Here is a 24,684-nt window from a genome sequence, read left to right on the forward strand (position 1 = left end):
TGCTGGGAGTTATAGTTTTGCAACAATTGCAACAGCTGGAGGCACTGAGGTAGGAAACGGACAATGTTTCCCAACTAGTGTGCCTCCAGTTGTTGCAAAACTACAACTCCCAGCATGCCCAGACTGCCCAGGCATGCTGGAAGTTGTAGTTCGGCAATATCTGAAGGATCAGATGTTGCCGAACTACAACTTCCAGCATGCTTGGGCAGTCTGGGCATGCTGGGAGTTGTAGTTTTGCAACATCTGGAGGTCCACAGTTGGGAGACCACTGTATAATGGTCTCCAATCTGTGCTCTTCCAGATGTTAGAGAACTACAACTCCCAGCATGCCTGGACAGACTGAGCATGCTGGGAGTTTTAGTTTTGCAACATCTGGAAGAGCACAGATTGGAGACCATTATACAGTGGTCTCCAAACTGTGGGCCTCCAGATGTTGCAAAACTACAACTCCCAGCATGCCCAGAAAGCCAAAGGCTGTCTGGGCATGCAGGGAGTTGCAGTTTTGAAACTCCCAGAGGCAGCAGTGAGATCGCTTTACGGCGATCTCACTGCTGCCAATGAAGATGCCGCACTGCTGCCGGAAACTCACCTCCGGGACGCAGCGCCGCCGGGACCGCATGGAGGACGCCGGGACCGCCGGGACCGCTTGGGACACCGCTCGGACGGGTAAGTGACGCCGGGGGACGGGTCAGGGACACTTAGCAGAGCGGTGTGTGTTCCGATCCCCGTGATCGGGACTCACACACCGCGCTGCTAAGTATTTTCATAGCGAAACGCTGCTATCAGCTAGTCAGATTTGACCAGCTGATAGCAGCGATCGCTGGGGGGGGTGGGGGATGAAACCCCCTGTGGTCGCACGGTAAGATGGCTGGCTATCAGTGATAGCCACCATCTTTCCGGGCGCTGCGGGATGCCGCGAGTAGCGGCAGTAATGTTCATGACGTACCTGTATGTCATGGGTCGGGAACACCTTGCCAACCATGACGTACAGGTATGTCATAGGTCGGGAAGGGGTTAAGTTATTGCATATACAAACTGTGTAATATCAATATCCAATTGTAATATTCTGAAAACCCTGCATAATTAGCATGTTCAACCATTATTATTATTTATAGTTTATGCACACCATACAATAGTTATTAATTTATCCAAAGTGCTAATTCTACATGTTATTATCATTTTCTCTATTTATTATGCCCTATTAATTTGCATAGGGAAACTAGGAGTCAGATGTTACACAGTTCATATCATATACAGAGAATATATATGTATCCCCCCTAACTGCCCCTACCTTATTAAGCCTTAAAATAATTTTTTATTATTTTATTATTTTACCAAACTTTAATCCTATACTAATATAGTTAAGGGCAGTTTACAATGAGGTCAATTCTTTTATTCAAACCCTGTGGGTGTCTTGTTTCTAGTAGAAACATCCAATATGTTTCTCTATTATAAAGACGTCTTTTCAAATCACCCCCTCTGGGACCTAACTTGACTTTTTCCACACCTGTGACTCGCAATGTGTCTCCTGCGTGAATGTCTCTGAAATGTTTGGATAGCATGGACACATTAGTTACATTGCTTTTTGCATCTGACACATGCTTTCTAAACCGCATCTTTAGTGAGTTGCTGGTGCAGCCCATATATTGGATATTACAGGACACACATTTTGCTACATATATAGCTGATTTTGTATTACAATTTAAATAATCTCTAATATTGTATCTTCTCCCTGTGTGACATGATACTATTCATTTGGTTTGTTCAATATAGCTGCATGTCACACATATGGTGTGTCCGCACCTCCAACAACCCGCTGCACCTAGCCAATTTATATTGTTTTTCTCTTTTCTTTCCCATGATAGAACCTATCATGGGACCCCTTCTTGATACTGTCATAACACCGTCCTCCACTATACTTTTTAGTAGAGGATCAGTTTCCAACACAGGAACATATTTATTGATAATCTCTCTAATTTGATCAAACTGTAAACTATAAGCTGTTACAAAATATGGTTTCCTTTTCTTATTATTTCCTTTATTATTATTTTGTTTGTGTATTTTTTTGGAATACGTTATTAAATCTTTCCTTTCAATTTTATTGATCTTATTAACAGAATCTTTTAATAATTTGTCTTTGTACCCCCTTTTTTTAAAACTACTGACTACTTCTTCTGTAGCTGTTTGTAAGTGTGTTTCGTCTGAACAATTTCTTTTAGTTCTACATAATTCCCCAAAGGGGATGTTGTTTATAACGGGTCTGGGGTGACATGACGACGCCAGCAATACAGAATTAGTGGATGTTTCCTTTCTATATGGAAGGATAATTATTTTCTCTTCCATATTACTACTTGTTAGCGTAACATCAAGAAAGTTCACCGACGACCTGCTGTAATATGATGTAAATTTAAAATTTAGGTCATTATCACTAATATATTGTACAAATTCACCAAATTCCATTTCATCACCTTTCCAGATTATCAGCAGGTCGTCAATGAACCTTCCAACCCAGTGTATTTTATCATAGAAGGGGCTATCCATATTAAAAATGAACATGTAGATATTAGCGAATGAGGGCGAATATTTCGCCCCCATTGACGCCCCCCTGGCCTGAAGAAATAAATCACCATCGAACATAAAGTAATTGTGTTTCAACAAAAACTCTGTTGCGATGGTGATAAATTCCCTCAGGCCAGGGGGGTTGTTACTATAATGTTCCAAGTGATATGTCAGAGCTACTAGTCATTTATTCCAAGGTATTGACGGATAGAGCCCTATCACGTCACAGGTGGCCCAAGAGAAGGTATTCTCCCACTTAACCTCATGTGGAGTGTTAATAACGTGTTTCGTATCCTGCAGAAAGGTAGGAGTGATTTTTGTCAACGGTTGCAGATAATAGTCCACCCACTCTCCCAAACGCTCCACAAGGAACCCAATCCCCGCCACTATGGGTCTTAGTGGGGGTGGGAAAATCCCCTTGTGGAGTTTTGGGAGAGTGGAAGATGGGGATTATAGGATCAGATACAAATAACGACTCCTCTAAGTTGGTATTAATGGCACCCAGGATAACACCTTCTCTTAACAATTTTTTAAGTACATCCTGAAATATTTAAGTAGGGTCTGTTTGTAATCTCCTATATGTATCCCTTTCTGCCAATATTTCACAATTGAGTTATTTATACAGTCCCGAGTCTAGGATAACGATATCCCCTCCCCCCCCCCCCCCCCTTATCTGCATTTTTTATAGTAATATGGCCATTTTCACTTAATTCCTTTAATGCATTTCTTTCCTTTTTATTTAAATGATCATACATTTTTTTGGAATGAATTCTTTCATGCACTTTAATTAGATCCCGCTCTACCAACTCCTGGAATCTATCCAGGGCCTCCGAACGGAAGGCCACAGGATAGAATCCAGGGTTGGCAGAGCGGTAAGGGGTAACATAACACCATCCACATTATTATTTTCCCTCTGTAGGTTCCTTAAATGCAAAATGTTAGTTTGATCACAAAAATCCTTGCACAGGACTATTTCTTCATATTCGTCACAATTAGACATAGAGTCCTGCTGTAAATCCTCGTCTGCAACCCTCTCCCTCATTGCTAGAAAATGTCTCTGCAGGGTTAAACCCCTAGCCAGCTTATTAACGTCTAATATTGTGTTAAATAAATTGAACTTACAGTTTGGCACAAAGTTAAGTCCTTTGCTGAGTACCATAATATGTTCTTGGGAGAGGGTGCATGCTGATATGTTGGTGACTCGGTTTATCGCGGAGTGAGTAGCAAACTAAGTGGATACCTTCCTTCTCCTATGGCTACGGCCCGCTCTTCTTGTTCTTTTTCTTTTTTTCCTCTGCTGTGCAGGTCGGTTTTTTGGAATTGCTCCCAAGTTTTGGGGCAAATTACTAGTTGAACTATTTTCTGCAACCGCTGAAGATTCATCTTCCTGAGAGCTCTCAACATCCGAAAAACTTACTTTTCTTGGAGTTTTTTTTTATAATTTTCATTTTTGTAGTTTTGTTTTTTCTTGTTGTTATATTTCGAAACTGGTGTACGTAAGATGGATTTTGGAGTATCCTTGTTTTCGCTGCTGTTATGGAACCATGTAAATATTTGATTTTTATTATAATCCATTGTATCTCGCCGGAATTTTGATTTCTTTGTTTCCATAATATGATTTTCGACAGAGTGCAATTTTTCAAGCACTGTCTGTTCCAGTACAAAAAAAAAATCATGTTCCTTGAAGGTACCTAAGTTAATTTTGAGGTCCTCCAATTCTTTTTGCATAGATAGCAATTCCTCCTCCTCTTCCTCCACAATGAAGACATTAGCTTTGCAGAACATTCTAAAAGCGCCTTGTCCCACTTGGTAGTAAATTTATCAGACTATACCTTAATAGGTCTTTTTTTAATCCGTAGACCTCTTGGTATCATTACAAGTCAGACATAATAAATAAAAGAGGAGAATATTAAGAAACAGAATACTAAATTATAAAAATCTAACTGATTTTCCTCTATTCATGCCCCTGCTGAGTACACACAAGGTAGCAGATTTATTTTCATTGTAATGTTTGAAAGAAATCAGAGAATTATTGGATAATGGTTTGTTTGTTTGTCTGTTTTTTTCATTTAATATTTGTGAGCACAATAACAAGTATATTTTTAGAAAATAAGTCTAGACTGTACGTTTATATCTTTTGAAGCTATTTTTTACATTTATTTCCTTTTCGTGTAACCCTTTTGCCTCCAAGCCTACTGCTTAAGCTAATTTCCCTTTATATTACAGTTTTCTTCATCTGTCATTTTCAGTTTTTTTTTTTTTTTTTGCTATGGTCTTACATGGCAGATTGATGAATTGATTCATACCCCAGTAAAGGTGCCTGTTACATGGCCAATTATTAGTTTTATGAACATTCACAGAAACATTTGTTCCCAATAATGGACCCATGTAACAAGGTCACCAATCCACCGACAATGATCGGATTGTTTATGCAGGCCTAAAAATCACCTTTAGTCAGTTACACATCATCCTGAGTAAACAGGGGATGAAGTCCGACAATAACGAATGTGGATGGCTACATAAATGATCCAGTAATTGTCTGCATGGCCTTGCCTACATGATGATTAAGCCAAGTAAAAGGCTCAATAAACGAGCATCAAAATTGGTTGGACCAGCTAAAAGGGTCCTAAGAAATTTATACATCAAGGCTGTGCTTTAAACCCAGTGAACTACATGTTTTAATAAAGGACTCCAGTTTTAAACATAATTGCTATGAAAGTATGACTGCATGTGCCCTCATTGGTTACAAGGGTGCTCCTATAAAGCAAAATTGGTTAAATCAGATGTGTATCACATACACAAATACATGGGAAGGAATACAAATGTCCTGTTTTTTTTTTGTTTTTTTTTAGGTAAAATGACCAACATCACTGTATTTTTTTTTATTTTATTTTTTATCTCCCATGGATCACTTCCTGGTTCCCTTTCTGACCTGTGATCCTGCAGTTGCCAAGTTACAAAGCACAATACTTCTACCTTGTATATACTGCATAGACTAAGAAGCAATAATTAGTTCAACTGAGCATGCCTGATCGTTTCAGCATATTCCGTAAACTGGTTTTAACTAATGGCAGCGGTAAAAAAAATAAGCAGGCACATGGAGAATTTGTAAGTATAGCATCTGACATAAGTGAGTAAACCCCTCACATTTTTTGTAAACATTTTATTAAATGTTTTTTGTGACAATTTTGAAGAAATTATGCTCTGCTACAATGTAAAGTAGTGAGTGCACAGCCTGTATAACAATGTCTAACGTTGTGTCCCCTCAAAATGACTCAACACACTACCATTAATGTCTAAATCTTGGCAACAAAAGTGAGTACACCCCTAAGTCAAATTAGGCCCAATTAACAATTTTTCCTTCCAGATGTCATGTGACTTGTTAGTGTTACAAGGTCTCTGGTGTGAATGGGGAGTAGGTATCCTAAATTTGGTGTGATCACTGTCATTCTCTCTAATACTGCTCAGTGAAAGTTCACCATGGCACCTCATGGCAAAAAACTTATTTGGTTGACCATAGCAAGAATGAGCCTTACTGTGATCAACCAAAGAAGTAAAGTGCACATGCTCAGTGTCATATCCAGAGGTTATCTTTGAAAATAGACATATGAATGCTACCAGCCTTACTGCAGAGGTTTAAGGGGTGAGAGGTCAGCGTGTCAATGCACAGACCATACACCACACACTGCATCAAATTGGTCTGCATGGCTGTCAGCCTACAAGGAAGTCTCTTCTATAGTTGATGCATAAGCACAAGAAACATTGCAAACAGTTTTCTAAAGGCAAGCTGACTTAGGATTGCGAAATTGTCATGGAGAATGGAAAGGGACTCCAGTGAAACCTGTAAATATCTGGTACACTTCTTGCCCAAAAGACTTAAAGAAGTACTCCGGTGCATACACCTTCCTACGTTCCCTCATTGCGCTGATATCGATGTCCTGTTCTCCGGTCTCAGACTTCTTTCGCTTCCTGTAAGTCAAAGAGTCATGTGACACTCAGCGTATCACCGACCGCAGGGGGACACAGAGGGTTAAAAAAATGCACTGGAGTATTTCTTTAACCCCTTAATGACACAGGTCGTAAATGTATGTCCTGGTGAGGTGTTACTTAATGCACCAGGACATACATTTACTTCCTATGCAGAACCGCGAGCATGCGGGTCATGCGCGACAGGTCCCGGCTGCTAATAGCAGCCGGGACCTGCCGGTAATGGCGGACATCCGCAATTGTTTGGATGTTCACCATTAACCCCTCAGATACAGTGATCAATACAGATCACGGCATCTGCAGAAGTCCGGCACTCAATGTGGACGATCGGATCGCCTGCAGTGCTGCCATGGTGATCCGATCATCTCTAATGGCGGACAGAGGTCCCCTTACCTGCCTCCATCCATCTCCCGGCATCTTCTGCCCTGGTGTGTGATCGAACAGGCCAGAGCAGAAGATAGCCGATAACACAGATCAGTGCTATGTCCTATGCATAGCACTGAACAGTATTAGCAATCAAATGATTGCTATAAATAGTCCTCTATGGGGACTATTAAAGTGTAATAATAAAAGTAAAAAAAGTAAAAAATAAAAGTAAAAAAATTGGAAAAATTCCCTCTCCCAATAAAAATTTAGATTGTCAGTTTTCCCCATTTTACCCCCAAAAAGTGTGGAACCTTTTTTTTATAATCATATTTGGTATCGCCGCATGCGTAAATATCTGAACTATTAAAATATAATGTTAATTATCCCATACTGTGAAAAATTGCTGCTTTTTTATAACATTTTATTCCCCAAAAAACTGATAAAAATGTATTAAAAGTTTTATATATATGCAAATGTGGTATCAAAAAAAATGTAAGATCACGGCGCAAAAATTAGCCCTCATACCGCCGCTTATACAGAAAAATGAAAAAGTTATAGGTCAGCAAAATAAAGGGGTTTTAAATGCACTAATTTGGCTAAAAAGTTAGCGATTTTTTTTAAGCGGTATAATAATAGAACATTACGTAATCATGGGTATCATTTTAATTGTATTGACCCACAGCATAAAGAAAACATGTCTATTTTACTGTAAAGTGTACACCATGAAAAGGAAACCTTCCAAAATTTGCTAAATTGCGGGTTTTTTTAATCAATTACCCCACAAAAATAGTATTTTTTGGTTGCGCCATGCATTTCATGGTAAATGAGTGATGTCATTACAAAGGAAAACTGGTTGCGCAAAAAACAAGCCCTCATACTAGTCTGTGGATGAAAATATAAAAGAGTTATGATTTTTAGAAGGCCAGGAGGAAAAAACAAAAACGTAAGAATAAAATTCTTAAGGCCCAAATGGGCTGAGTCCTTAAAGGGGTATTCCAGGCAAAAACTTTTTTTACATATATCAACTGGCTCTGGAAAGTTAAACAGATTTGTAAATTACTTCTATTAAAAAATCTTAATCCTTCCAATAGTTATTAGCTTCTGAAGTTTTCTGTCTAACTGCTCAATGATGATGTCACGTCCCGGGAGCTGTGCATGATGGGAGAATATCCCCATAGGAGCTGGACAGCTCCCGGGACATGAGTCATCAGAAAGCAGTTAGACAGAAAACAACAACTCAACTTCAGAAGCTAATAACTATTGGAAGGATTAAGATTTTTTAATAGAAGTAATTTACAAATCTGTTTAACTTTCCGGAGCCAGTTGATATGTAAAAAAAAGTTTTGGCCTGGAATACCCCTTTAAGGGGTTAAGGCAGTGCTGGAAATGAATGGTGGCCAAACAAAATATTGACCTTTTGGACCAAATTTGGACATGTCCACTTTTGTTTCCAAGATTTAGTCATTAATGCAGTGTGTTAAGTTATTTTGAGGGGACACAACATTACACACTGATATACAGGCTTTGCATTCATTACTTTACATTGGAGCAGAGTGTAATTTCTTCAGTGTTGTCACATGAAAAGATATAATAAAATATTTACAAAAATGTGAGGGGTGGAATCTTTTATGTGAGATACAGTACATTTTCATTAATGCTTCCACATTTGTAATATGTTTAAATTCATATATTGCATCTGTTTAGATCTATTTATCTTGTTGATTTTAAAGGGGTTGTGCGCTGCCCTGAAGTTCGGAGCTCCGCTCACAGCGTCCGGAAGTTCATTACTCCAAACGCTGTGTGCGGGCTTCCGTGTTCGCGGCCGCCGGGCGTGATGTCATGCCCGGCCCCTCATGACATCTTACCCGCCCCCTCGTAATGTCACGCCCGCCCCCTCTACCAAAGTCTGACAGCGGCCGTGCCCCCTTCCCATAGACTTTCATTGAGGGGGCGGGCGAGATGTCACAAGGAGGTGGGCGAGACGTCACGAGGGACCGGGCGTGATGTCACGCCCTGAGCCCGCGAACACGGAAGCCCGCACACATCGTTCGGAGTAATGAACTTTCGGACGCTGTGAGCGGAGCTCCGAAAGTCAGGGCAGCGCACAACCCCTTTAAATTTCCCACCAACAGACCCATATGGGAGCTTGTTTATGTGCCACAAATTGCACTTTGTAATGACATCAATCATTTCATAACAAAATCTATGGCAAAACTCCCAAAAAAAATGTGTGGACTGAAATTAAAACAAAATTCTTAGTTTGTAACCTTTGGGGTATTCTGTTTCTATGCAGTGCACTTCTCGGTAAAAATGACACCTTATTTTTATTCTGTAGGCCCATATGGTTGCTTAAAAAAAAATATAACTACATGCAGCAAAATTAGTATGCTTCAAATGGTTCTATTCTGATGCCTATAACTTTTCTATTTTTCTGCATATGGGGCTATATGAGGGCTGATTTTTTGCACTGTGACCTTTAATTTTTCTTGGTATCATTTTTGTTTTGATTAGACTTTTTGATCACTCTTTACTTATTTTTTATGGTATATGAAGTAACGAAAAATGCGCAATTTGGTATTTTGGTATTTTTTTTATGTGTACGCCACCGACTGTGCAATTTAATTAACATGTAATTTTAATAATTCGGACAGTTACACATGCGGTTGTACTACATATGTTTATGTTTGTTTTTGTTTACAATATTTTATTTTAAAAAAATGGGAAAAGGGGGTGATTCAGGCTTTTATTAGGGGAGGAGCTTATTCACATTTATTAACTATTTTTGTTACACCTTTTACTTTTTTGTCCCGATAGGGAGCTGTAACATGCAAACTTGCAATTGCATACACTGTTCAATGCTGTGCTTTAGCTCAGCATTGATCAGTGTTATTGGCACTCTGATGCTTTATCCTGGAGAGGATGGCTGGAGCATGCGTCCACCGATCGGACGGTAAGGGCCCTCCTACCATTCATGCTGATCGGGACTCTGCAATTTCGTCGTGGATGTCTCGATCAGCTTTCTGAGTTAACCAGCAACATTAAATCCTGCATTTAGATGCTGTAATCAACTTTTATTGTGGTGTCTAAATGGTTATTGCTAAGCATCAGCCCAATCGGTGATGTCCGGCATTACCCGTGGGTCCTGGCTGCTAGTAGCAACTGGGACCCACTGGGTGTGAAGCATGCTCAGCTCGTGAGCGCATTTCAAGTTTCAAAAGCAGCACAAGGGCATACAGGTACACCATTGGTGCATAAAGGGGTACTCCGGTGAAAAACTATATTTTTATTAAATCATCTGGTGCCAGAACGTTAACGCCTTAAGGACCAAGCTCCTTTTTACCTTAGGAACCGGAGCATTTTTTTTGCACATCTGACCACTGTCAATTTAAGCATTAATAACTCTGGGATGCTTTTACTCATGGATTTGATTCCAAGATTATTTTTTCATGACATATTCTATTTTATCATAGTGGCTCATTTTGGTCGATACTTACATAATTTTTTGGTGAAAAATTCCCAAATTGAAAAATGAACATTTTTAAAAATTTAGCATTTTTCTAACTTTGAAGCTCTCTGCTTGTAAGGGAAATAGATAAAACCAAGTAAATTATATATTGATTCACATAAAAAAATATGTCTACTTTATATTGGCATCATAAAGTTGACATGTTTTTACTTTTGGAAGACATCAGAGGGCTTCAAAGTTAAGCAGCAATTTTCCAATTTTTCACAATATTTTCCAAATTGGAATTTTTCAGGGACAAGTTCAGGTTTTAAGAGGATTTGAAGGGCCTTCATATTAGAAATACCCCCAAAATGACCTCGTTATAAAAACTGCACCCCTCAAATTATACTTCCATTGGACAGCAATACAGTTTTTGGGAGGCCTTTAAATCTTTCCGTAATCTAGGATTTGTTATTCCTTCCTGCACTCCATGGGACTTCACCAAGTGCATGTTCATTGCGGTGGGATTAGGGAACACTTTACCGCATCCATTTACAGTACACAGTATGCTTGTAAGGACCTCCCGGGAAATCTCACTCACTGACGGTTTCACGATCTCCCAGTGCTCGCAGGAGTATAGAGCCCGTACCCTGGGCCCTCCATGGGCCACCATGGTACCGTAACAATGGCACCGTACACACTGCCAGCATGCACCCTACCCCACCCCCCAGGCCTGGTACGCCGCCAGTTCTCCTGGTACATTCAGAAAGTTTGTTAAATTTAAAATCTCCATTTTTTACACTAACATGTTGTAGACCCAATTTTTTAAATTTTACAAGGGGTAAAAGGAGAAAAAGCCTCGTAAAATGTTTAACCCAATTTCTCTCAAGTAAGAAAATTCCTCAAATGTGAACGATAAGTGCTCTGTGGGAGCACCATAAGGCTCAGAAGTGAAGGGGCGACAATGGGATTATGGAGAGTGAATTTTGCTGAAATGGTTTTTGTGGGGCATGTCACATTTAGGAAGCCCCTATGGTGCCATGACAGCAAAAAAAAAAAACAACACATGGCACACTATTTTGGAAACTATACCCCTCATGGCACATAACCAAGGGGTATAGTGAGCCTTAGCACCCCACAGGCGTTTGACAACTTTTCCTTACAGTTGGATGTTTAAATTACATTTTTTTCTCACTAAAATGCAGTTTTTCCCCCAAAATTTTCCAGTATTGAAAGAGGTAAGAGAGGAAAATGCCCCTCGAAATACCCCCTGTGTGGAAGTAAAGTGCTCTGCTGGTGCACTACAATGCTCAGAAGAGGAGGAGCCACACTTGGCCTCTTGAAAGCAAATTTTGATGAAATTGTTTTTGTCGCATTTAGGAAGCCCATATGGTGCCAGAACAGAAAAAAAAGCCCCACATAGCCCACTATTTGGGAAACAGCACTTCTCAAGGAACGTAACAAGGGGTACAGGGAGATTTTACACCCGACAGGTGTTTGACAAATTTCCGCTAAAGTTGGACGTGAAAATCAAAATCTATATTTTTTTTTCACTAAAATGCTGGTGTTACCTCAAATTTTCATTTTCACAAGGGGTAACAGGAGAAAAAGCCTCCCAAAATGTTTAACCCCATTTCTTCTGAGTATGGAAATACCCCATATGTGCGTGTAAAGGGCTCTGTGGGCGAACTACAATGCTCAGAAGAGAAGGAGCGCCATTGGGCTTTTGGAGAGAAAATTAGCTTGAATGGAAGTCGGGGGCCATGTGCGCTTACAAAGTCCTCATGTTGCCACTGTACACCTTATTACATTCCGTTAGGGTTGTAGTTTCCAAAATGGGGTCACATGTGGGGGGTGGGGGATCCACTGTTCTGGCACCATGGCGGGCTTTGCAAACACACATAGCCTTCAATTCCAGACACATTCTCTCTCCAAAAGCCTAATGGCGCTCCGAGCCCTGTAGTGCACCCGCAGAGCACTTCATATCCACACATGGGGTATTAGAAATGGGGTTACTAATTTTGGGGGCTTTTTCCTATTACCCATTGTGAAAAAAAATGTGGGATAACACCAGCTTTTTAGTGAAAAAATAAAAAAAATCATTTTCACATCCAACTTTAATGAAAATTCTTCAAACACCTGTTGGATGTTAAGGCTCACTATACCTCTTGTTACATTCCGTGAGGGGTGTCGTTTCTAAAATGGGGTCACATGTGGGTGTATTTTTTTTGCATTTATGTTAGAACCGCTGTAACAATCAGCCGCCTCTGTGCAAATCACCTCAAATGTATACGGTGCCCTCACTCCTGAGCCTTGTTGTGAGCCCGCAGAACATTTTACGTCCACATATGGGGTATTTCCGTACTCAGGAGTAATTGTGTTACAAATTTTGTGGGTCTTTTTTTCCTTTTAACTCTTGTGAAAATGAAAAGTATGGGGCAACACCAGCATGTTAGTGGAAAAAATAAAAATGTTTGCAATAACATGCTGGAGTCGACCTCAACCTTACCATTTCATAAGGGATGAAAGGAGAAAAAAACCACAAAAATTTCTCTGGAGTACGGAAATACCCCATATGTGACCCTAAACTGTTGCCTTGAAATACTACAGGGCTCCGAAGTGAAAGAGCGCCATGTGCATTTGAGGCCTAAATTAGGGATATGCATAGGGACAGACCCGTATGCAAGAATTACACTTGCCTCCGATTCCAAAATCGTGTTTCCCAAACAGGGTGCCTCCAGCTGTTGCAAAACTCCCAGCATGCCTGGACAGTTAATGTCTGTCTGAAAATACTGGGAGTTGTTGTTGTGCAACAGCTGGAGGCTTCAGGAAACAGTGCAGTACCAGATGTTTTTTATTTTTATTGGTGGGAGGAGGGGTGTAACTGTGTAAGGGTATATGTATATGTAGTGTTTTACTTTTTATTTTGCGCAGTGTAGTGTAGTGTAGTGTTTTTATGGTACATTCACATAGGCAGGGGTTTACATCGAGATTCCCGCTGGGAGTCTGAACTGCAGTGGAAAATTTGCTGCATCTCAAACTTGCAGCGAGCAACTCACTGTAAACCCCCACCCGTGTGAATGTACCCTGTACATTCACATATGGGGGGGGGGCAAACCTCCAGCCGTTGCAAAACTACAACTCCCAGCATGCCCTTTAGCTCTCTGTGCATACTGGGGGTTGTAGTTATGCAACAGCTGGAGGCACACTGGTTTCAAAACACTAAGAGTTTGTTACTTAACTCAGTGTTTTGCAACCAGTGTGCCATCAGCTGTTGCAAAACTACAACTCCCAGCATTTATAGTCTATCAGTGCATGATGGGTGTTGTAGTTTGCCACAGCTGGAGGCACACTGGTTGCAAAACACTAAGTTAGGTAACTCAGTGTTTCGTAACCAGTGTGCTTTCAGCTGTTGCAAAACTACAACTCTCAGCATGCACTTACAACCGAAGGGCATGCTGGGACCTGTAATTATGCAACAGCTGGAAGCACACTACTGCAACTCCCTGCATGCCCTTTGGTAGTTTATGCATGCTGAGGGTTGTAGCTATGCAATTGCCGGAGGCACACTTTTTCATGCCCACCTAGACTGAGTAGTAAAGCTGACAGTCTTGAATTATTTTGGATAATATATGGCAATTATTTTTAGTCACAAGGTATCACTATACTTTCCCAAACAATAATCTTTTCTCTTCTCTGAGAAGTTTTATGCCAAGCCATATTGTATATCGACAGAACAATTAGGCGACTGAATGGCAATAACTTGGTATTTAGGAGCTACTGAAAGATAATATCTGTTGCTCATATATTGTCACTTCAGTTAACAAGGTTGGTAAGTCTAAAACATTCATGAAAGCTGTTATGGAAGTTTAAGCACTACTGACCACTAGTTACAAGCACATTCACTCAATGAGATATCCATGATGACTTCTAGTCTTAAGACTAAGCACACATTCTCAGTGACGTCTTCACTGGTCCTCTAATGAGTATCATTACAATCTACAGCTCAGTAAGTGGTGAGTATTGCTCACAGTCTAGCACCTTAAAATCACTGGTTAATCTTTTTCCAATAAAAGGAAAGATAATAACAATTTCCCAAATTGGGGTGTCTAATTATTGTCACCTGATGACAAAACCATTACTTTACATGTCTAAGTACGATTGTTCAAGACTGCTACTGACTACAGCAAACTTCAATTTCTTTTGAGATCCATTTAATCACATGGTTGTTGAGCACAAAACAACTATTTAAATATATATATACCAGCTGCAACATCCATAGTTAAGATTCTTCCTGTGTTATTAACCAATACACCCATTATTGTGTACACAGAAAAATACTGAAGGGCTGGGATTAGGTATTAAAGAATGATATCTTTTAAGAATGATAATTAGTTAAATAGAAAATGTATACTTTTAATAACTGTGGTAGCCAAAGTGCATCTCTGTAGCCACATTCACATCAAGTCCTCTTTTGTGTACCTCCAGAAGGCCCGATTCTACGATAAACAAGGTGCTGAATTCATGTTATTGTCTCAGAATGACACAGGAGATTACAGACATGTTCTTTTTTAACTTATCTCTACGAGTATTTATTTAGCATTAGTATTAATAGTATGGTTTGAGATGACTAGCCTTTCAGACACGGGACAAAAACACTAGACAATAACAGAAAACACTAGATAAACACTAAACTATCTAGAAACACCAGATAAACACTGTGGGAGAGAAGAATTTCAAAAAAGTCTTGAAAATTCTCTAGGCATGCTGAATTTTCAAGAGGTGTACGCCGCTAAATACATCCCAGTGCATCTCAGTCTTTCTCAAGCATGCTTAAAAAAGGCTGCATAGGCAGCTGAAACGTTGCACCTGTTTTTGGTATGCAATAAAGCGACCTGATTTTTTTTGCATTTTGGAGTGCTGCAGTCATCTTTATTTTTCTGAAGTCCAAGAGAAAAAGAAAAAGTGGCACCAAAGAACAAGTATCCCTGTACAACAATGGAATCCTGAGGCAATACAATCAGGGCTATCCAGCAGACTTGAAGCACTGCAATACCTGGGGGTGCAGATGTGATATCAAATGTCCATAAATCAAAATCGGAGAGAGGAAAGTATAAAGACCGCACTCACCCACTGTATTCGCTAGTGGCTCGTAGATTTATTCAGAATGTAAGATACAATTCCATATGGTGGAGGACGTGGCGGGGAAAAGAAGCCAAAAGGACTAGTTTCGCGCCAGCCGGCGCTTTCTCTGACTGGGCTACATCAGCTGGCAGGAAGGGGAGGAAATTTCAAATGCCAGAACTGATGACGTAGGGGTATGCAAAAAAATTATAGTTAAATAAGCACCTAAGCATACATTCAAATTATTACAAAAAATGAGTAAGAAAAAAAAATAAGGAAAAAATAACAAGATCGGACTAGAAAAAATGATGTGAATTATAAAAAACGCTGAGGTCTTGCCGGTCATTCAGTCCCATTCCTTCTAATGCTCTAGAGCGCATGATCCAGCGTTCTTCGCAATGGAGTAGAGTCCTGTGTCGGTCTATTCCAGGTGAGTTCATCTTAACCCTTTCAATGCCAAAAAATCGCATGGTGTCTGCTTCTCCTTTATGAACTGATCTCATATGTACGATTAACCTGGCACAGCCGTGTCCCGTGTGAATGGATCTGAGGTGTTCACGAAATCGGATCCTTAAGGGTCTAATGGTAGATCCTGTATAGAAGCACATACACGGGCAGACGATGGCATAAACTACATGATCCGTACGACAGCACATAAAATCCTTTATTCTGACATCTGTGCTTCCTAAGGTGAAACATTTTCCTGGCAAAAGATATTTACAGTGCGGGCAGTTACCACATTTATGGTTGCCCAGGGGAACGGTGGAGGATAACCAGTCATTTTCTTTCCGAGCTGGAGGTAAAGCGCTGCGTACTAGTAAATTATTAATACGTTTACTTTTTCGGAAGGAGACAAGAGGTTTTTTAACTGCTGCATCCTTAAAGACTTGATCATTTTCGATAAGAAACCAATTGATTTTTATTACTTGTTTTAGAGTTTCAGCTAACATGTTGTACTTAAAAGAAAAAACAAAACGTGGACGGTCAGGGATGGTAGCAGATTTTTTCTTTTTTTCTATATGTTTTTTTCACTAGATCCAGTCTGGGGATGGCAGTGGCTTTTGTCAGAACTTTATCAAGATCATGAGGGGGTAGCCTCTTTTTAAGAATCTATTATACAGTTCTCTTGCTTGTGTTAGAAAATCCTCATCTCTTTTATTGATTTTGCGCAGTCTCAAAAACTGGCTATACGGGAGGGCTTGTTTAGTGTGAGCGGGTGAAAACTGTTATAATGTAACAGGTTGCTGGAGGCAGTGGGTTTTCGATAACCTAGTATAAAAAAATTTCCATTTTCCACTGTGAGCATGACATCTAAAAATTCCATAGAGGATTCGCTGAATTTTTTGGTGAATTTCATGTTCATTTTATTATTACTTATATGAAGAAAATACCATTTGGGATTAATTGGATGCATGGGTAATAGCTTTTCGGCATCACGTTTTTTGAGAAAGCCATTTTCAGTATATTTTCTCAGAAGATTTTTGATTTTATTACTGATTTTAGGTGTAGGGTCAGACTTTAACAAGGTGTATGTTGCAGTATCTTGTAATTGTCTATGAGCTTCATACAAGTAGTACTCTTTGGACATGATAACCACATTGTGGCCTTTATCGGCCTTTTTAATAACTAGATCTCTTTTTTGGAAGTTTTTAAGAGCTAGAATTTCTTCTGCAGGTAAATTCGGAACTGATTTTGGGTAAATTAATGCTCTCATTTGTTTTAACACTTGTTTTGAAAATATTTCAAGGCTGCTGCCGTATTGGATAGGTGGGTTAAACACTGATTTTACTCCTCCTGAAAAAAATTATTTTTTAGGTTCTTCATGCGGTTCACCCTCATCTTCTTCTGTTACGCTCATTAGCAAAGCCACTCCCTCCCAGTCTATATCCATGGGAGTGTTTTGTGCATAGAATCCCAATTTACCAATTTTTTCTTTAACTACCACAGGGGTAGTTTTTTTAGGCATAGGCTGAACGGGGGTTGCATCTTTTTTGAAAAAACGAAAAAGATTCATTTTTCTTATGTTTTTATAGAGATCAATTTTAAATTCGACTGGATTGAAATCAGATGGAATGCAGAAGTTTAGTCCTTTTGTCAGAGCACTTAAAGTAGCTTCATCTAAATTTTCCTGAGTTAAGTTTATGACTGAATAGGTCTCTAGTTCTGGGGGAACCACTTCACCTGCTTGTTGCGCTTTCTGACTGCCCGGGTAGTTGCGGTTTCGTCCTCCTCTTCCTCTCCTTGTTCTTCTTCTAAAGGGCCAGTTGTTTTTCCTGAAGCCGTGTCAGAAGCTGTGTCAGAAGTGGTAACTGCCCCCACTGTAAATATCTTTTGCCAGGAAAATGTTTCACCTTAGGAAACACAGATATCAGAATAAAGGATTTTATGTGCTATCGTACGGATCATGTATTTATGCCATCGTCTGCCCGTGTATGTGCTTCTATACAGGATCTACCATTAGACCCTTAAGGATCTGATTTCGTGAACACCTCAGATCCATTCATATGGGACACGGCTGTGCCAGGTTAATCGTACATATGAGATCAGTTCATAAAGGAGAAGCAGACACCATGCGATTTTTTGGCATTGAAAGGGTTACGATGAACTCACCTGGAATAGACCGACTCCGTTGCGAAGAACGCTGGATCATGCGCTCTAGAGCATTAGAAGGAATGGGACTGAATGACCGGCAAGACCTCAGCGTTTTTTTATAATTTGCATCATTTTCTCTAGTCCGATCTTGTTATTTTTTCCTTATTTTCTTTTTCTTTCTCATTTTTTGTAATAATTTGAATGTATGCTTAGGTGCTTATTTAACTATCATTTTTTTGCATACCCCTACATCATCAGTTCTGGCGTTTGAAATTTCCTCCCCTTACTGCCAGCTGATGTAGCCCAGTCAGAGAAAGCGCCGGCTGGCGCGAAACTAGTCCTTTTGGCTTCTTTTCCCCTCCACGTCCTCCACCATATGGAATTGTATCTTACATTCTGAATAAATCTACGATCCACTAGCGATTACACTGGGTGAGTGCGGTCTTTATACTTTCCTCTCTCCGATTTTTATCTTTATTTTTCTGCCTGGATTTTTGAACCCAAATCAGGGCCAACAGGCTGCTTGCACCAATTTATCTAATTATTTTTTTGAATGTGCTGCTCTTTCATTATCTATCTATCTCCTATCTATCTACCTATTTATATATCTATCTATATACCGTATTTATCGGCGTATAACACGCACTTTTTAGGCTAAAATTTTTAGCCTAAAGTCTGTGTGCGTGTTATACGCCGATACCCCCCCAGGAAAGGCAGGGGGAGAGAGGCCGTCGCTGCCCGCTTCTCTCCCCCTGCCTTTCCTGGGGTCTAGAGCGCTGCTGTCGGCCCTTTTCACCCCCTGGTTATCGGCGCCACTGCCCGTTCTGTCCCCCTGACTATCGGTGCCGGCGCCGATAGCCAGGGGGAGAGAAGCGGTGCCGACAGCCAGGAGGAGAGAAGGGGCAGCGGCACCCATTGCCGGCGCCGCTGCCCCGTTGCCTCCCCCCATCCCCGGTGGCATAATTACCTGAGTCGGGTCCGCGCTGCTCCAGGCCTCCGTCGTTGCTATGCGCTAAACGGCGCGGCGCATGACGTCAGAGCGCCGCGCCGTGCATAGAAACGACGCTGGTCCCCAGCATCGTTGCTATGCACGGCGCGGCGCTCTGAAGTCATGCGCCGCGCCGTTCAGCGCATAGCAACGACGGAGGCTTGGAGCAGCGGAGCAGCGCGGACCCGACTCAGGTAATTATGCCACCGGGGATGGGGGGAGGCAACGGGGCAGCGGCGCCGGCAATGGGTGCCGCTGCCCCTTCTCTCCCCCTGGCTATCGGCGCCGGCACCGATAGTCAGGGGGACAGAACGGGCAGTGGCGCCGATAACCAGGGGGGGAAAAGGGCCGACAGCAGCGCTCTAGACCCCAGGAAAGGCAGGGGGAGGGAAGCTGGCAGCGACGGCCTCTCTCCCCCTGCCTTTCCTGGGGGTATATCGGGGTATACACGCGCACACACGCACCCTCATTTTATCATGGATATTTGGGTAAAAAACTTTTTTTACCCAAATATCCTTGGTAAAATGAGGGTGCGTGTTATAGGCCGGTGCGTGGTATATCCCGATAAATACGGTATCTCCTATCTATCTATCTGTGCTCTTTCATTATCTAAATATCTCATATCTATCTATCTATTTATCTATCTATATATCTCCTATCTATCTATCTATCTAGCTATCTATCTGTGATCTATCTATATATCTCATATCTATCGATCTATTTATCTCCTATCTATCTACCTATCTATTATGTTTATCTATCTATCTATCTGTCTGTCTATCTATCTATCTATCTATTATTTCTATCTATCTATTATTATATCTATCCATATCTCTGTCTAGCTATCTCATATCTTTCTATCTATCTATTTATCTATAAACAGGAGAATACAGCAGCACACTGCTAGCACAAAGATACAGATACAACATGAAATGTTATATAGCTATAATGCAAAAAATGAAAAAGTGAGGTATCTATTTATCTAGCTATGTATTATTTTCTCTATCTCTGTCTATCTGCCTATCTATCTCCTATCTATCTATCTATCTATCTATCTATCTATCTATCTATCTGTGATCTATCTGTGATCTATCTACCTCATATCTATCAATCTATTTATCTCCTATATATCTATTTATCTCCTATCTATCTATCTATCTATCTATCTATATCTATCTATCTGTCTAGCAACAGAAGAATGCAGCAGCACACTGCCAGCACAAAGATATAGGTGCAACATGAATATGCAGTTAAAACATGGAGAGCTATACAGCTATGGTGTAATAGATGCAAATGTGAAACTATGAAATAGTGAGGCACTTAGCTCGCAAATTTGTCTCCGCCGGCGGTCAAATAGCTTGGACCGTCCCACCGCGATAAGGTGGCCTCCTTGGGACGGACCCAACACTGTGAATATGCCTCTGTGTGAACAGTTCAGTAAGCTTGGCAGGGTCTGGAACATCCAAGACACCTTATATACACACCTGATAGAGGTGGGTGGGGTGCAAGGCCAACATGGAGGTAGCCACTCCCTTGTATGTGCAATACAGACAAAGAATAAGTCAGCCAGCACTTTAGTTGATACCAAACTATTATATGGACCTGGCCTACAGGTGCACGCTACTAGGCTAGATATACAGCAACAGAAGAATGCAGCAGCACACTGCCAGCACAAGGATATAGGTAAAACATGAACATCCAGTTAAAACATGGAGAGCTATACAGCTATGGTGTAATAGATGCAAATGTGAAACTATGAAATAGTGAGGCACTTAGCTCGCAAATTTGTGTCCGCCGGCGGTCAAATAGCTTGGACCGTCCCACCGCGATAAGGTGGCCTCCTTGGGACGGACCCTACACTGTGAATATGCCTCTGTGTGAACAGTTCAGTAAGCATGGCAGGGTCTGGAACATCCAAGACACCTTATTTACACACCTGATAGAGGTGGGTGGGGTTCAAGACCAACATGGAGCTAAGTGCCTCACTATTTCATAGTTTCACATTTGCATCTATTACACCATAGCTGTATAGCTCTCCATGTTTTAACTGCATATTCATGTTGCACCTATATCTTTGTGCTGGCAGTGTGCTGCTGCATTCTTTTGTTGCTGTATATTTAGCCTAGTAGCGTGCACCTGCAGGCCAGGTCCATATAATAGTTTGGTATCAACTAAAGTGCTGGCTGACTTATTCTTTGTCTGTATTACACATACGGGGGAGTGGCTACCTCCATATTGGCCTTGCACCCCACCCACCTCTATCAGGTGTGTATATAAGGTGTCTTGGATGTTCCAGATCCTGCCATGCTTACTGAACTGTTCACACAGAGGCATATTCCCAGTGTAGGGTCCGTCCCAAGGAGGCCACCTTATCGCGGTGGGACGGTCCAAGCTATTTGACCGCCGGCGGAGACAAATTTGCGAGCTAAGTGCCTCACTATTTCATAGTTTCACATTTGCATCTATTACACCATAGCTGTATAGCTCTCCATGTTTTAACTGCATATTCATGTTGCACCTATATCTTTGTGCTGGCAGTGTGCTGCTGCATTCTTCTGTTGCTGTATAGCCTAGTAGCGTGCACCTGTAGGCCAGGTCCATATAATAGTTTGGTATCAACTAAAGTGCTGGCTGACTTATTCTTTGTCTGTATCTATCTATCTATCTATCTATCTATCTATCTATCTATCTATCTCCTATCTATCTATATCTATCTATCTCATATCTATCTATCTATTTATCTAGCTATCTATTATTTTCTCTGTCTCTATGTATGTATCTATCTATCTATCTGCCTATCTATCTATCTATCTATCTATCTATCTTTGTATATCTCTGCACAAAGAAGCAACAAAATAGGCTATGGCAAATACTAGTAAAATAAAGACAGATCATTTTAAAGTATCTCTATCTTCGACTCTCCAGCAGTAGCTCAGCATGATAGAAAAATACATCTGCCAGGAAAGACGTATTCCATAACTGGTCTGCTTATGTTAGCAGCTTTAACAAAAACATGAAAACATATTATTATAACAAAACAGATGTCTAAAATACATCTCAAAAAGGCTTTAAAAAGAACATAATCCATAATCACACAAAAACAGAAGTGTGGGATTGTGCAGAGATAAGTATTAACAATAATAATAGACTATTCTCTTGTATAAATATGTTATATACTATTGTTTATGTTGTCCTGAAATCATTTTTTCCTGTGGGTAATGTCATTGTCATATTGTATACAATAATCTGCAATAATCTAAATAAACTCTGTACTTCTATAGATAACTCAATATGTAAATTGAATGTGGAAATAGGAAATTATCTAGAGCAGTGTTTTCTAACCAGGGTTCCTCCAGATGTTGCAAAACTACAACTCCCAGCATACCAGGACAGCCTTTATCCGGGCATGCCGGTAGTTGTAGTTTTGCAACAGCTGGGGGCACTCAGCTAAGCTTAATCTGGGCTGGTGTAGCTTAGAGACTTATCTGTGGTTTTGCGCCTTTTCACAAAAAGTTGATACATTCATTACCACTGCATAAGACAAACGTTAACAGCTGGTCTGTACACACTTTAAATAAAAAAAAGTGTAAACCAAAAAGGCGCAAAAAATAGCCTGAGGTGCAGAGCTGCGCCAAATGTGAGACAAATCTACACACAAAAACAGCTCTAAAGAAAATGGTAAATGCCGCCCATAATCTGTAATTTACACCAGGTATGAGAGTAAATTATAATAAATGTTGCAGGCCATGGTGGTCCCACTTCCTTTTACAGTGAAGTCCCACCCACTGTGGTTGGGGAGATGGAACAGAGTCATGATGGGTGGAGATTTATCAAAACCTGTCCAGAGGAAAAGTCCAGTTACCCATGGCAACCAATCAGCTCACGTCTTTCATTTTTAACAAGGCCTCTGGAAAATGAAAGAAGCAATCTGATTGGTTGCTATGGGCAACTGGGCAACTTTTCCTCTGCACAGGTATTGATAAGTCTCCCACATGAAGTCACAAGTGTCCAAAGAAGCACTGCACAAAAAATTGCAATATTTGTACACCCAACACTGGAGTATTTACAATAATAAATCCCACCTTAGGCTATCATCACATACTGCTTTTTAAACTTTATTTTCAACCATATTTTCAGCCTTTTATGTACATAGCAACCATTCAGAAGCAATCGAATAGGTCTGTGCCACTCTTTACACAGGATTCGATGAATCTCCCCCATAGTAATTTTTGTCAGGGTTTTGCTTCTGGTCCTTTCTTTCAATATAATATCCAACTAAGAAAAAACAGTGTGAACATAGCATTTACCTGATATCAGCATTTCTGTTGCAGTTTTATCTGGAAAAGAAAATTGGATGTAAGTACTGTATATACTCGAGTATAAGCCGAATTTTTCAGCACAATTTTTCGTTATACTCGAGTGAACTCTCCGTCTGTCAATCTCTTCATCAGTGGTCTTCAACCTGCGGACCTCCAGATGTTGCAAAACTACAACCCGCAGCATGCCCAGACAGCCATCGGCTGTCCAGGCAGCTGGGTGTTGTAGTTTTGAAACTTCTGGAGGTCTGCAGGTTGAAAACCACTGTGGCCTTCGTCATCATCCAGCCCCCCCCCCTTTTGTTTGTACTCACCTCCCCTCTGCGGGAAGTTAGGGTGAGCTGGTCCGGGCCATCTATGCTGCAGGGACCGTCCGGTGGGGATGGTTAGTCATTGCGGGCTGTCCATTTTCACCGGGGGGGAAGGGCCTCTTCTCCGCGCTTCGGGCCCGGCCCCGGACTAGTGATTTTGCCTTGACGACGACGCACAGGGACGTTCATGCGCAACATCCCTGTGCATCGTCGTCAAGGCAACGTCACTAGTCCAGGCCTGAAACGTGGAGAATAGGCCCTCCCAGTGAAAATGGACAGCACGTAACGACTAACCATCTCCACTGGACGGTGCCTGCAGCATAGATGGCCTGGACCAGCTCACCCTAACTGCCTGCCGAGGGGAGGTGAGTACAAAACGAAAGGGGGGGGGGCTGGATGATGACGAAGGCCACAGTGGTATTCAACCTACGGACCTCCAGAGGTTGCTGGGAGTTGTAGTTTTGCAACATCTGGAGGTCCGCAGGTTGAAGAACACTGATGAAGGGATTGACAGGCGGTGATGATGAAGGGGGGGGGATGATGACGAAGGCTGCAGTGGTCTTCAACCTGCGGACCTCCAGAGGTTTCAAAACTACAACTTCCAGCATGCCTGGACAGACAATGGCTGTCCGGGCATGCTGGGAGTTGTAGTTTTGCAACATCTGGAGGTCCGCAGGTTGAAGACCACTGTTGAAGGGATTGACAGGCGGTGATGATTAAGGGGGGGATGATGAGGGGGGCCTGGATGATTACATGGGGGGGATGATGTAATTCCCACCCTAGGCTTATAGTTGAGTCAATAACTTCTTCCTGGGTTTTTGGGGGTAAAATTAGGGGCCTCGACTTATATTCGGGTCGGCTTATACTCGAGTATATATATATATATATATATATATATATATATATATATATATATATATATATATATATATATATATATAATTATTTTTTTTTTTCCTTAGGATTGTGTTCCATGCTGTTTTACAAATTTTTTGG

The 24,684-nt window shown here is 41.0% G+C and overlaps 1 protein-coding gene across 5 annotated transcripts in view; it reads left to right on the plus strand.

Moving 5' to 3' along the window:
* SNTG1 (syntrophin gamma 1) overlaps window positions 1–24,684 on the plus strand; it is a 647,197-nt gene that overhangs the window by 313,700 nt on the left and 308,813 nt on the right. For 2 of the 5 annotated variants that reach the window (XM_056521889.1, XM_056521888.1), the window contains exon 1: window positions 23,065–23,239. The exons of 2 other annotated variants lie outside the window; for them this stretch is intronic. In XM_056521889.1, coding sequence (XP_056377864.1) covers window positions 23,205–23,239 — 35 coding nt within the window. In that variant the 5' untranslated portion in view covers window positions 23,065–23,204. Of the gene's footprint in view, window positions 1–23,064; window positions 23,240–23,287; window positions 23,418–24,684 lie in introns of those variants that run through there. One more of the 5 variants, XM_056521893.1, reaches the window with a different exon arrangement.

This window comes from Hyla sarda, chromosome 5 (genome assembly GCF_029499605.1).
Source record: "Hyla sarda isolate aHylSar1 chromosome 5, aHylSar1.hap1, whole genome shotgun sequence".
Taxonomy (NCBI): Eukaryota; Metazoa; Chordata; class Amphibia; order Anura; family Hylidae; genus Hyla; species Hyla sarda.